This window comes from Hippopotamus amphibius, chromosome 11, assembly GCF_030028045.1.
Source record: "Hippopotamus amphibius kiboko isolate mHipAmp2 chromosome 11, mHipAmp2.hap2, whole genome shotgun sequence".
Classification (NCBI taxonomy): domain Eukaryota; kingdom Metazoa; phylum Chordata; class Mammalia; order Artiodactyla; family Hippopotamidae; genus Hippopotamus; species Hippopotamus amphibius.
Window position 1 is genome coordinate 39906633 of NC_080196.1, and position 13357 is coordinate 39919989.

The following is a 13357-nucleotide window of genomic DNA, read 5'->3' on the forward strand; positions in this document are numbered from 1 at the left end:
GCCCTCCCCTCCTGGAAAACCTAATTCCAATGGACAAAGCTGGAAAGTCCTCTGACAGGCCTTTCGGGACCCCTGTGATGAAGCCGAGGTGGCAGTGGTGGTCTGTGCAGGGCCCTGCTGTAGCCCTTGTTGCTGTGCCAGTGCCCAGATGCCTGGGAGTCACACAGCAGAGTGCGGGAGCAGACCTGCCCCACTCTGGTCCCCGAGGCCTCAGAGTGCCAACCCCCTGCCCTCCTTTTGGACATGCCCTCCCATTCTCATCCCCTCCCTGCCCATTTGTCACAGCCCTGCCTGATATGAGATACCATGTCTTGGCTTCTGTTATTTCCCCAGAAAGTTTCCAGAGAGATCCCTGCTGCTGGTCTTAGATAGATTTTCTCATATGACAGTTTTCTTGAGGGCTGGACACTGGTGTTCTTGCTTTTGCAGGAGGCCGGCAGATCCCACCCCAACACTGAGAAAGATGAGTTAGGGCCTCCACAGTCTGGCTCTGCCCAGAGGCTACCTCACCTGACCACCTCATAGGACTTGAGACTAGCTTGAAAAGGCAGGCTCACAAAGGGAGGGACGCCCTTCCCCTCTCAGGAAGGCACGCAGGGTCAGCATCTGAAAAGCAACTAATGTGATACATTCTGTCCATAGAAGGAACAAAACCACATGATCATCTCAATAGACACTGGAAAAGTGTTTAATAAAATTCAACATCCCTTTATGATGAAAACATTCAAAAACCTAAAAAGTGAAGAGCGTTCCCTCCACCTGAATAAATGGCATCTATAAAAAGCCCATAATATTATACCAAATGGTGAAACACCATTCCCCACCCCGCTCCCCGAGATCAGGAACAAGACAAGGCTCTGCTCTTGCTGTTACTCAACACTGCACTGGAGGCTCTAGCCAGGGCAATTAGGCAAGAAAATGAAATGTCATCTGGGTTAGAAAGACAGAAGTAAAACTGTCTCTGCAGATGACATGATCTTGTATTCAAAAGCCTAAGGAATCCACTAAAAATACTGTTATGACTAATAAATGAATTCAACAAGGTTGTGGGATATAAAATTGATGTACAAAAATCAGTTGTATTTCTATACACTTGCAATCAAGCAAACTAAAAATGAAATTAATGAAACAATTTCATCTACAATAGCATAAAAATTAGTAAAATACTTATGAACAAATTTAACAAAAGAATTACAAAACTTATATTTTGAAAACTATAATACATTGTTGAAAGAAAGTAAAGAAGACCTAAATAAGTGGAAAGATACCCCACGTTCATGGGTCGGCAGCCTTAACGTAGCTAAAGTGGTGGATTACAGAATCCCTATCAAAATCTCAGCTGACTTCTCTGCAGAAATTTGGCAAGCTGATCCTAAAATTAAATGGAAATTCAAGGGACCTAGAATAGCCTAAACAATCTTGAAAAAAAAAAGTTGGAGGACTTGCACTTCCCAGTTTCAAAACTTACTACAATGCTACAGTAATCAGGATGGTGTGGTATTAGCATAAAGATAGATACATAAATCAATGGAATGTGAAAGTCCAGAAATAAACATTCACACTTTAATTCACACAATTAACTATAAAACTCTTAAAACATAGGCATAAATCTTCTTGACCTCGGATTAGGCAATGGTTTCTTAGATATAACACCAAAAGCACAAGCAACAACAGCAAAAATAATAGTAAGTTGGGAGTCATCAAAGTTAACATTTTTTTGTGTTTGAAGGAAATCATCAAGAAAAATTGAAAAGACAACCCACAGAATGAGAGAAAATGTGTGCAAATCATATATCTGATAAGGGAGCTGTACCTAGAATATGTAAAGAATTCCTACAGCTCAATAATAAAAAGACAAATACCCAGTTAAAAAATGGGCAAGACTTGAGTAGATATTTCTCCAGAGAAGATACACAGATGGCCACTAAGCACAGGGAAGGATGCTCAACATCATTAGCCATCAGGGAAATGAAAGTCAGAACCACAGCAGGATGCTACTTCACACTCACCAGAAGGGCTCTAATCAAAAAAGACAGACAATAACAAGTGTTGGTAATGGCGAGAAACTGAAACCCTTGTACGGTGCTGGTGGGAATGTAAAATGGTGCAGCCACTTTGGAAAGTAGTCTGGCAGTTCCTGAAAAAGTTAAACATAGAGTTACTATGTAACCAGAGTTGCCATATGATACCACTGCTAGTATGTACCCGAAAGAAATGAAGACATATGGCCACACAAAAACTTTTCATCAATGTTTATAGCAGCATTATAACAGTCAAAATGTTGGAAACAACCCGTGTCCACCAGTTGATGAATGGATAAATAAAGTATATTCCATACAAAGGAATATTACCTGCTAATAAAAAGGAATGAAGTACTATCTCATGCCACAACGCGGGTGAACCTTGAAAATATGCTAAGTGAAAGAAGCCAGACACAAAAGGCCACATATTATATGATTCTAATTCTACAAAATGGCAGAACAGACAAAACCATAGAGACACTAGATTAGTGGTTGCTTAGGGCGTGGAGGGAGGAGTGGAGGGAAAATGGGAAGTGACTAATGACAGGTATGGGGTTTCAGTTTGGGGTGATAAAATTGTTCAGAAATTGTGATGGTTGCACAACCCTGTGAATGCACTAAAAACCATTGAGTGGTACACTTTAAATGGGTGGATTTTATGTTATAGGAGTTACACGTTAATAGAGATACATTATATCCTATCATACACAGCACTCAGCCCTGGACTGATTTGGATGCTTCCTGTTTAACTGCCCCTCCCCAGGAGCCCCAGCTGCATCCCGAGCTGCCCTCATCACCTCCCGTTGCTAGCCCTACACACACACTTGTGCTTTCCTGCCCCCCAGTGCTTCAGGACAATCCTGTGCTTCCCTGGGCGGTGTCTGGGACTCCAGGGTCCTTTCTCAGGAGTCCTCCGAGCACCAGGGGTTGGCAAAGCCACGCCTGACGTGCACTCCTTGATTCTGGGTCATCAACCCAGAAGGTCTCCACTGGTTACTCCCAGAGCTGGGATAGTCAGCGGAGCACCCTTGGCCTCACGTTGGACCTATCCCCTTCCCGCCAGCTACCTGAAGATTTGGGGGCGAGGGTTAGGAAGGAAAAGAAAAGTGCCTCAAAGAACTAAATGGAGTGTTTGGGGGAGCAGGGGTGTGAAGGAGAGGGAAAAGTTGCCATGGGTCCGTAGGGGAGGAGGTGAGCCTCTCGGGGCCCCCTTCAAAGAGCCCTCCCTAGCCCCTCCAACCCCTCACAAGCATGGAGACTGGTCCTCTTACACAGGCTTTTATTCAGGAGTCAGGGGCTGCATCCCTTCCCTGGTCCCTGCCTACCCCACCTGTAGAACGCCTCTCGGATGGGGCTTGTCTTTCATCTGCCCCCTCACAACGTGCCTTCCCAGATAAACGGGCAAGTTAGGGGAGGGGACACTCAGGGAGAACCCTTACCTTGCCTACGCAGACAACGCAAGGCCAGGCAGGCAGGGACCCACCCAGAGTCCTCAGCCATCCCCCACCCCAGACTGAGATGGGAGGAACAGAAGGGGTCCAGACACACATGCAGTCAGTGGGCAGCAACCTGAGCTCGCAGCGGCCAGGCCCCCTGCTCCCAGAGACGTGTGTGGGTGAGGCATGTGCCCTGCAGCCTTTCCCTTCCAGAGGGGCTTCAGCCAAGATGCGTCTTGTTTGGGGGGCTGGGGACAAGGTGGGGGAGATGGCAGGAGGACAGCTGACCTCTTCACCCTGGGAAGGCAGGAAACACTCCTGGAAATAGCCCCAGACTCAAGAAGGAGGCCAGGGGACTGGAAGGGGCGGACTGGAAGCCCTGAGATCTTCTGTTCCTGGAAGAGCAGGATTGTGGCCACAGGACAACTGGAGAGTGGGCACATGAGGCCACAGGAACACTGCTCAGAACAATGTGCAGCTGGCTGAGGGGTGGACCTCCCCAAAGGCAGAGGCACTCTTGGGGCAGTGCCACGGGTGGCCCTGTCAAGGCAGTCTGAGGGCACAAGGCCTCTGGCCTGGAGTCTGGCTGGGATGAAGGGAGCTGCTGGGCCACAGAGAGGACCTTCCAAGAAACTGTGGTCTCTTATTGGAGAAAGACAATGCAGAGTGGGCATGAGGTCAGGGTCCCCCCCATGAGGCCTTGCCTTTGAGTGGTGACCCCTTCAGAAGATTCCAGCCAGCACCAGGGGAGGCAGTAGCAGCAGTCCCAGGAGGAGGCCCCAGATGTGCCCAGGGCTTGAGTTCAACCCTGACTTGATGCCGTGCTTTTCAGGGCCCTCTGCACCTGCAGGAAGGGAGAGGCTTTGCCTCAGCCTGGAGGCAGCTCTACCTGACCTCCCACCCACCCTTCTAGGCATGCACATGGGGGCCCCCGCAGCCAGGGAGGAAGCTCCCACTCAGAGGGCGCATGCGCCACCCTGCCCATACCATCTATGCTAGAGGCGCTGACATTCTGGAGCCAGGAGGGAAGGTAGGATGGGCGCTACAGGCCTTACCTGGCAAGGAGGACTGCAGGGCCAGGGTACGCCCACCCATGGCGTTAGCGGTGGCAGAGGCATTGGGGGAGTTGGACAGGGACTTGGAGGAGGTGTGCCCCTTGTGCTCCAGTGTGGCCTGCGGCTCACCTGGCTTGTCCTGGGCTGGAAAAACTGAGGCCAAGATCTCACGGGAATGAGGCAACTCGGCCTCAGCCTCACCCTCCTTCTGGGAGCGGGGTAGCAGCTCCCATGTCCCCGTCAAGGACATCTCAGGGTGCAGAGTACTCTCTGGGCTCCTGGAGGGCATTCTTGTGTTGCTGGCCTCTTTGTCTGCCGATTTGGGGGTAGGATCATGGGTCGATTTGGGGAAGGTAGCTGGCCTTTCATCGAAGGAGAGCGGGCCATGAGTTGCCAAAAAGGAAGGGACCTCAGTTGCTAAGGAAGGTGGAGCCTCTGTTGCCATGGAAGAGGAGTCTTCTATTAATAAGGAAGATGGGGCCTTGGTTTCTACAGCAGGTAGAGCCTTTGTTGCCAGGGAGCCTAAGACCTCTGTTACCAATAAGGACGGAGGTTCCGTTGCTAAGGAAGAAGTGATACCCTCTATCCTAGAGCCTGAGGCTTCTGTTGCCAGGGAAGATGGGTCCTCAGTTACCAGGTAAGGCAAATCCTGACCCTCTTCTGGGCCTCTGATGGGTTCTGATAAGAGAGACAAGGCCTGGCATTAGTGCTGCAAGCAGGACCCTGCATCCCTCACCCCACGCAATCAAGGTGAGGTGACCAAATGTCCTACAAAGACACACAAACACACATGCACACCTCCTCTCCAGCGAACACGTCCCTCATTGATAATACGTGTTATTTCTTGTGACTGACAGTTGCCCCTCCATCCACCTTCTTGTCCAAGTCTTCCCCCTCTACACTTACACTTACATTTTTTCAGGGTATTTCTCCCACCGGATTCCTGTTCCTAACCACCCGTCGAGTCGCAGGCCCAGCTACTGGAGTCCCTCTGACCACCCACCTGGCCACGACCCCCACCCCCACCCCCAGTCCCCCCACGCTCAGGAGCCCCCGACGCTCCTCCACCCTCTGCTTGGAGGGTAGAGAGCTGGTCACTTGGAATGCCAGGGCGCCAAAGGTGGTGTGCAAGGAGGGCAAAGTGGGCAGAGTGGGCTTGGGAACCTGCATGGGGTGGGGGCCGCTGAGGGTCCCCCCCCCCGCCCGGCCCATGCACAGCTCTGGAGCCACGGAAGGCTCTAGACTATGCAGTAGGCGTCTCCTGCCTCACCTTCCTCCCGGCACTCCACCCCGCCCCACACTCACCACACAAGGAGTTTTCACAGCGGTAGCCCAAGGGACATTGGGAGCACGGAGTCCCCTCCTGGTAGGGCCTCTGCCCCTTCACATTCCCCCTGCAGGAGGAGAGGAGGATGCTGGGGGGAGAGGGGTCCCTGCCAACCCGTCCCTATCCCTCATACACACGCTAGTCCGGAAGTGCTCCCAGGGTCGGTCTTGCCCTAAACTAACTTGCTGGGCCAATGAGAGCAGGCAGCCATGGGCACCCTCAGCTCCCCCAAGGATGTAGGGTATGGACCCCAGACTGGCCCCCTTCCTCCTCCTCAGACTGTGTCCGGCTCAGCCCTCCCCTTGGCTCTGCCCGCCCCTTTCCCCAGGGCTTCCTCGCCGCTCACGGGGGCTCATAGTTGCAAACCAGCAAGTAGATATTGGTCTCCTCAACGCCCTGGAGCTTCTCACAGAAGTGGGCGCCACAGCCAATCCTCTCTGTCTTGGCCCAGACCACCTGCAGGAGGGCAAACCCAACATTTTAGCCTGGGCAAGATGGCTCCTGGCTAGTGTCTCTCTACATCAGCCTTCTGTGAGTGAGGAGAGGAGGAACCCTATATGTAACATCCACGTCCCTGAGAACACACAGCTTCAGGACAAAACTCTGAACAGGGGGTTTGGGGGGAAATTTGTCCCAAGCAGCCTACTCTCCTCTACGAACCACACACACTATTTCACAGGACTCTCTCCCTTTGAAAACCTTCCGCTTTGATAGACCCTCATGAATTCTTCCTGTGGGCTCTTCCTACAGGCCCTTGCATTTTAAACAAGGGATGTAACAAAGGTATGAATCTCAAATGGGAGAATCTTAAACATCAGCGATAAGCAAAGGCCAAGGAAGGGGACAGGAGGAGCCTTTTGGGAAGTAAAACTTCCCCCCAAATCACAAGTAAGCAGGGATCTGCTCTGCCACTTCTAAGTGTGGGCCTCCTAACTGGTAGCAGTTCTGTCTTAAGTATAAATTTTAAAAAGTCAAAACAACCTTTGTGCGCTGCCATTGGCTGAGAGACAAGCCAATATAGCCTCCCTTTGCTATTTCTAGGCCCAGTCTGCCCAGGAGTCACTCAAACTGAGGCCAGTTTTTTGTTGTGAGATCAGGATCTCGCTGTTAATTCTGCAGAGCTCCCCCAGGATTGGGGTCTTGATGCTTGAATCAGCCGAGGGTTCCCTTAGGTACCACTGTTGAGCAACTCCCAGGCAGAAATGACCCCAGGGTCCACATGCACTCAGCCTTAGAGAACACAGGGGTGGAGGTGGGGCAGCCCCACTCCTGCTGGGCACTGACAACAATGCCTGCAGGAGGATGTACGTACAGGGTGTGTGAGAAGTGGCAGGGAACAGAGGGAAGGGGGCAGGGAGGGCTGGGGCCTCACAACTTCCTGATCTGGGTGGGTGATGTTGGGATTTCCTTCTCAAAGATCAGCACTAAAAGTACTTCCCGAAAGAAACACTGGAAAATGGAACTGGTAGATATGGGTGGGAAGATGATTGGTTCATTTCCTTTTTCTTTTTTTAAAATTTGTCATGTTATTGTTTGAACAACAAATAAGCATTGCGAGGAGAAAAGAAAAAAAAAGAATTCAATAACACTAATGTTAATTCCACTACACACACCCCTATGCCCCTGTCTGCAAACTCAAACTTTCAAAATGCAGTAAAACCCTGACATAGCACAGAGTGACTACAAGAGGTAGGAAATGCTCTCAGAAGGCTCTCTGAGACCTTCACTTGGTGACAGTTTGCTCTTTTATTTTGCCTGTAGTATTTAAAGGCAAGAGAAAAATTGTGTATTTGCTTTATCAGTCTCTGGCAGCATTGAAGCAGCAACTTAGACACCCTGAGAAATGACAAGAGGGACAGTGAGAGAGAAGACAGAACGCGTCGGGGAGAGCTTTACTGCTGGGGCAAACAGCTGTGTGTAACCTAGGCCAGAGGACAGGACTGCTTAGAGCTCCATCAGGATCGACTGGCACAGTAACTACCCTCCAGGAAAAAGGCTCTGGGACACCTAACTCCGGTCCCTTCAGGGCCAGGAGGCCAAGAGGGGCGGCCTAGGTTTTCAAAACACTGTGATTTTTAAAGAGGCAACTGAAAATGGTTTAGGCAGTCTGAGAAGCAGACTTCGTTGGGGGCCTGGACAGCACATGAATTGCCGTGGAGAGACGACTTTTATGAAGGATGAAAGTGGGGCTTACGGACTCCAGGGCTCTGAAGGGAGAGGTGGCCCCGCCCGGACCTGCCCATTGCCGTGTGGCCCCGCCCCCCCGCCCATCCTCGCACCTGCGTGTAGTGGCCGCACATCTGGCCGGCGGCGCAGGTGGCGGCGCTGAGGTTGTAGTGCTCGCGCTCGTGATGCCACTCCTCCATGGCCAGCGGCACGTCCAGGTCCTCCTCGCCCGTGATGGCGAACAGGTTCTCGCCGCGCCGCCCGCGCTCCTTGTTGTGGCCCCACACGCACTGCTGCGCGTAGGCCTTGGCGAAGGCGGCCAGCTCCTCGTCCCACCTCTGCGGGGCAGATTGCGGAGGAAGGTGAGGACGCCTCAGGCTCAGTGGAGGCGGGAAAGGAGGGTGGGAGAGGGAGGTGAGGATGCCCGCAACGGGGTGGGGATCAGAAAAGAAGGTTGAGGGGGTCCTGGGGGGCCTCTGGAGGCCGAAGACCTCCTTGTGGGGTGACTCGTGGCCGTGACCTGGAACACTGCTCTGCTCGCGGTGGGCTTCTGTGGGGAGTGGGAGGGTGCCACCCCAGCCCATGGAGTTAGCCGAACTTGGGACCATTCATCAGCTGTGTGGTTGCAGACATTGCCTAACTTTATGAACTGGCATAGGACTTTGGGAAGAATCAATGAGATGATGTTTTTGACGGTGGGATTATAAATTAATACTAGTATCATTCTATGTGAAAGGTATGTGGTGATGCCCCTGCCAGGGCTGCCTGAACTGTTCTGAAGCACACAAGATGTCTGATGGTCCCGGGCTGGGTTGCTTATTCAGCCATTCCGCTTCCTCTACCCACCCACTGGAAATCTGACTTGAGGGGGCAGCAACTCCCTTTAAGCTCCCACTTTCCCCTTGGGGTAGCCCAGCCTCCATGGCTTTACCAGCTCCAGGCTGCCCTCCCAACTGCTCTCTTGTCAACTGGACAACCCCTTCCCCAAGAAAATTAAGTGTGTCTGTGTGACCCTCGCTGCAAGGCCTATTTTCAGAGCCTTGGTGGCCGAAAGAGCTGTCAGGTCGCAAAGGCAGTGTTCTCCAGTGGGGACCTAAGGTGAGATGGTGGAAGAGGACATTTCAGGTTAGGGGGCCTCTGAGGTCCTGTGTCCCTGGCTGAGAGGTCAGGCCCAGTATGGGTGGGAAGAGGGATTAACAAAGGCATCTGACCAAAGGATTGAGGAGGGAGGCCTGGATCCCATTAAACTTTGTCCTTGGCCTTTCCTAGAAATGGATGGCCTGGCAGCAACTCTTACTCCACCCTCCGGGGGCCCCTGCCAGCTGCAGGAGCCAGACAGGCCATAAAGCACCAAGAGCTTGGGTGACCCTGAGGGAAGGGGGCTGTGTGGCCATACCCACTCCCCCTGCCCACCCCCCCAAGGTTCTCAGGAACAGCTGTCTGGGGTGTGGATGGGAACACTGGGCTGGGATAGCCCCACTGCTGTAAACTCAGGTGAATTCTTTTTCCTCTCTGGGCATTTCTGTCCCAAGTCACTGATCCCTGAGGCTTTCTCAAACTGGTAGTAGTGGAGGATAGGGAACGGAAAAGGGGCAGGGTGCTGGGGACCAGGCCCAGCGTGTCTGGGATGCCCTTCAGGGCCCCAAACTAGACTGTAGGCTCCTTCAGGGTGTCTGGCACAGTACTGGCTCAGAGCAGGTGCTCAACAGACATTTGTCAGCTGGCGATGACTGAGACACAGCCCTGTTTAAAGCCATCTGCCCTACAGAGCTCGGCTGTAATTACCATCCTGACTGGATGCCTGGAGTCCCACCGTTAGAGAGTCATTTCTGTGGGTCTTAAGGCTTCTCAGTTGTCTGTAGACCCCTGTGGAGGTTCACGAGTCACGGCACCCCCCCCCCACATTGGTCACTTGGTCACCATCTGAAAGCAAGTCCATTCATCCACCCACTCACTCACTCATTCAGTCAACAGTCCTGGGCACTGTGCCAGCCCTGGGGCGACAGCAAGGACTAAGAAGTCCAAGTTCCCAGTGTCATAAACTGTTAATTGGGCCACCATGTGGTAACTGACAGATATGCGATGGGTAGTATAGGGGCACCGAAAGGGGGCCGTTTAGCTCAACCTGAGGACGGAGAAGGAGACATTAAGCCACGTGTTAAAAGATGAGGTATTGGCCAGGTGGAAAGGGGAAAGGCATCCTGAGCAGAAGGCAAAACACGAGCAAAGGCATGGAGGTGGGAAACAACATTTTGGTGGGGAAGACAAGCTGCTAGGGTTACTGAAGCACAAAGTGTGCAGGAAAGGAGGCTGCAGAGGTAGGCGGGGCCAGACACGTAGAGCAAGGCTTCTCAGGAGCTGGAACTTTATCTGGAGGCAGCAGGGAGCCAATGGGAGCCTGGAAGGGTTTGAGCAGGGTCAGGCCAGTGTGTTGGATCATCCATTCTGGTAGCCGAGGCCAAAGGCTGGGGAAGCAGGTAGAGGCTGTTTTAGAAGTCCGTGGGAAAAGAAATGAAAGACTGAACCAGGGTTGTGTCAAAAAGATGGTGCAGGGGCGCGGGGAGATGGGATTAAGAAAAATTGAACCTTCTGGGAGGTAAAAGTGGTGATGATTAGACTTAGAGGCTGAGAGAGAGAGAAGAGTACGTGATAACCCCACGTGCCTTACCCTGGATCCATTCCCTCTTTTTGTTATCAAACACTAATTAAGCACTTACTGTGTGCCAGGCACTGTTCTAAGTGCTTTACACATAGTCACTCATTTCATCCTTACAACCACCCTATAAGAGAGTTATTGTAGTGTTACCATCCCTGATTAACAGCTGGGGCACAGAGAGGTTAAGTAACTTGGCTGAGGCCACACAGCTAACAAATGGCAAAGTCAAGATTTGAACCCAGGCCATCTGACTCCAGAGTCTCTGTGTTTATCACTGCTGAAGCTGAGCCTAAACCTTGTCCCAAAGTTATCCTGGTGTCCCAGTCCAGCCTTACCTCCCCCTCCTCAGATCACTTCCTACCCGGCAGCAGCATATCCCGTTAATATCTGAACTGCTTCCTAGAATGTTGCCCCACTCCTGAGGTCCACCTCTGTCCACAAAGCAGCTCCCAGCCTGTCTATCCCCCAGCCTCAGCCAGTAAGACTGTAGGGCATCAGGCACCTACAGATGGGGAAACTGAGGCCCAACAATGAGTTCCAGGCCTCAACTGTGGAACTGTTGGCAGAGCTGGTACCAGCATTTGGGGCTCTTAGTTTTTTGTCTGCAGTTCCTGGTTGCCAAGGCTGACAGGGCTGTGCAGGGTGGTGCTGTGTGCACTTGCGGAGCCCTTCCTAGATCTTTCTCACAGGTCATCCTGTCTGACCCTCAGGGCAGGCATTACCAACGCCATGTGATCAGGAAACAGAGGCCTTTGAAGGTAAAGGGTCCACCCAGAGTCATTTCACTAGATTGGATAAAGCTGTTAGAACTCTGGTCTTGGACCCCTGGTGCAACCTTGCTCTCAGGCACCAGCTAGGGGATCCCTGGACACTGCCCCTCACCTAAGAGTGACTGGAGAAGATGGGCCAGTCTAGTCCTCAGGGAGGGCAGGAAGGGGGTGAATTTCTCACTTTATCTCTTTTAATCCTGAGCACAAACATCCTGCCCTTAACCCTGCCATCAAATAACTCCCCCTCTCTGACAGTGGTAACCACTGCCCCAAATCTGGCTTCTGTCATCTGTAGGTATGTCCATCTGCGTATGTCCTCCACCAGTAATACAACAGTACTTTTTTACATGTTTTTAAACCTCACATAAATATACCCTAATGTTAAAAATATACGTATGTATATTTTTTTGAGCTTTTGTTTTCCCCCATTACAATATTATATCTGTGAGATTCAGTCCATGTTGATATTTATGTAGCTCTAATTATGACCCCATTTTACAGATGGGAAACTGAGGGTCCTTACTAGGTTAAGGGACTCACCCCAAACTACAGGTCTTGTGGGTAGTCGAGACAGATTTTGATCTGTGTGATCCAGAGCCCTCTCTGCTTCCGGTTCCTGTTCTCACCCCACCTCCTTAGTACATCCCCCCTATCCTGGGTGCTGGGACCCATCCCGCGGCCCTGTTTTTTCTTCTCATCTCCTTGGAAGGCATCTGAAAGATCGTTTCACCAAGGTGTTAGAAACTTCCTGTATTCCCCCTCCCAGGTCCCATGCACTTTGGGAAGTGTTGGGAAGGGGTCATTGGATTGGGAATCTGTGGGACCGCTCTACCAGCTGTGGGACGTGCAAGCCCGTGAGGGACCAGCAAGTCTCTCTGAGCCTCAGTTTCCTCATCTGTATAATGAGGCTGCTTATGGGGGCCTGTGAATTCTACAACATCAGGGACTCTGATGGTCGGTGGGGCCCTGGCCACACTTACCATTTGTAGCATGTTGGCAGCCGGTGGGGACACCTGGCCTCGGTAGATGTTGTGCAGCTCCACCATCACGTGTTTTTCATCCTCACTGAGGGCTCCAGCGGGGCCCGTGGTGGCCCCCAGTAGTAGCAGCAGCGGCAGCAGAAGGGCCAGGAGGCTGCAGAAGCTGTGCATGGTGGCCAGTCCTCTCCGCCTCTCCCATTCAGGGGTCTGGCAGCTGGATTTAAAGTCCTTCCCACACAAGCACCACCCTGGCTGGGGCGGGCGGGAGGGGCTGTGTCTGGAGGCCTGGCCCGGCTCAAACAATGTCTCGGGGAGGGCTGGGTGCTTGGGTCTCGACCAGAATTGAGTCCACTCCCAGCATTTATCTCCCCTCAGAGTCCTTGGCCAAAGCCTCGTTTCTCTCGGTAACGGGGGCTCAGGCCAAGAGCTGTGTGAGTTCTGAAGTCCCTCCTGAGTTGTGGACAGGTCATCCAGGGGCAAAATCACAATAACCTCTGCGACGACTGCTTGCACCCCAGGTCACACCCACTGGGTGCTGAGGACAGATAACAGGAAGGAAATCACACAGACCCTACCCCCAGTGGACTGGGCAAGATGAAGAAGGTACAAGTGGCGTGTGGAAGGATGGAGGAAGACAAGATGTATTTGGTGAAGGTTGGGCCAACCTAAGTCTGAATCCTGGCTTTGTTCCTTCTCTAGCTGTGTTTTTGGCAGTTTTCTCAACTGAACCAGTGACAGTAATAGTACCTACCTCATGGAGCTGGAAGGAGGATTAAATCAGATCAAATATATATAAAGGACCTAGAACAGTATCTGACACAGAGTAGGCCCTCAGTAACAGTAGAAAACAACCACCCAGCCTTGGAATAGGACTTTTCACTATGGATAACATCATAGCTTCCATGTATCCTCCATGAATGCATGTGCTTGAGTTGCTCATTTGAAA

At 51.9% G+C, this 13357-nt stretch overlaps 1 protein-coding gene across 1 annotated transcript; it reads right to left on the reverse strand.

The window, feature by feature from the left end:
* Nucleotides 1–678: 678 nt before the first annotated feature.
* On the reverse strand, nt 679–12637 carry PI16 (peptidase inhibitor 16). Its single transcript, XM_057698013.1, has 7 exons — nt 12412–12637; nt 8119–8343; nt 6186–6295; nt 5818–5906; nt 4513–5190; nt 4162–4301; nt 679–2137 (listed from the first exon to the last, which is right to left on the reverse strand). The coding sequence occupies exons 1-6, from the start codon at nt 12580–12582 to the stop codon at nt 4180–4182; spliced, it is 1395 nt and encodes a 464-aa protein (XP_057553996.1). The 5' UTR covers nt 12583–12637; the 3' UTR covers nt 679–2137; nt 4162–4179.
* Between the last annotated feature and the right edge of the window lie 720 nt (nt 12638–13357).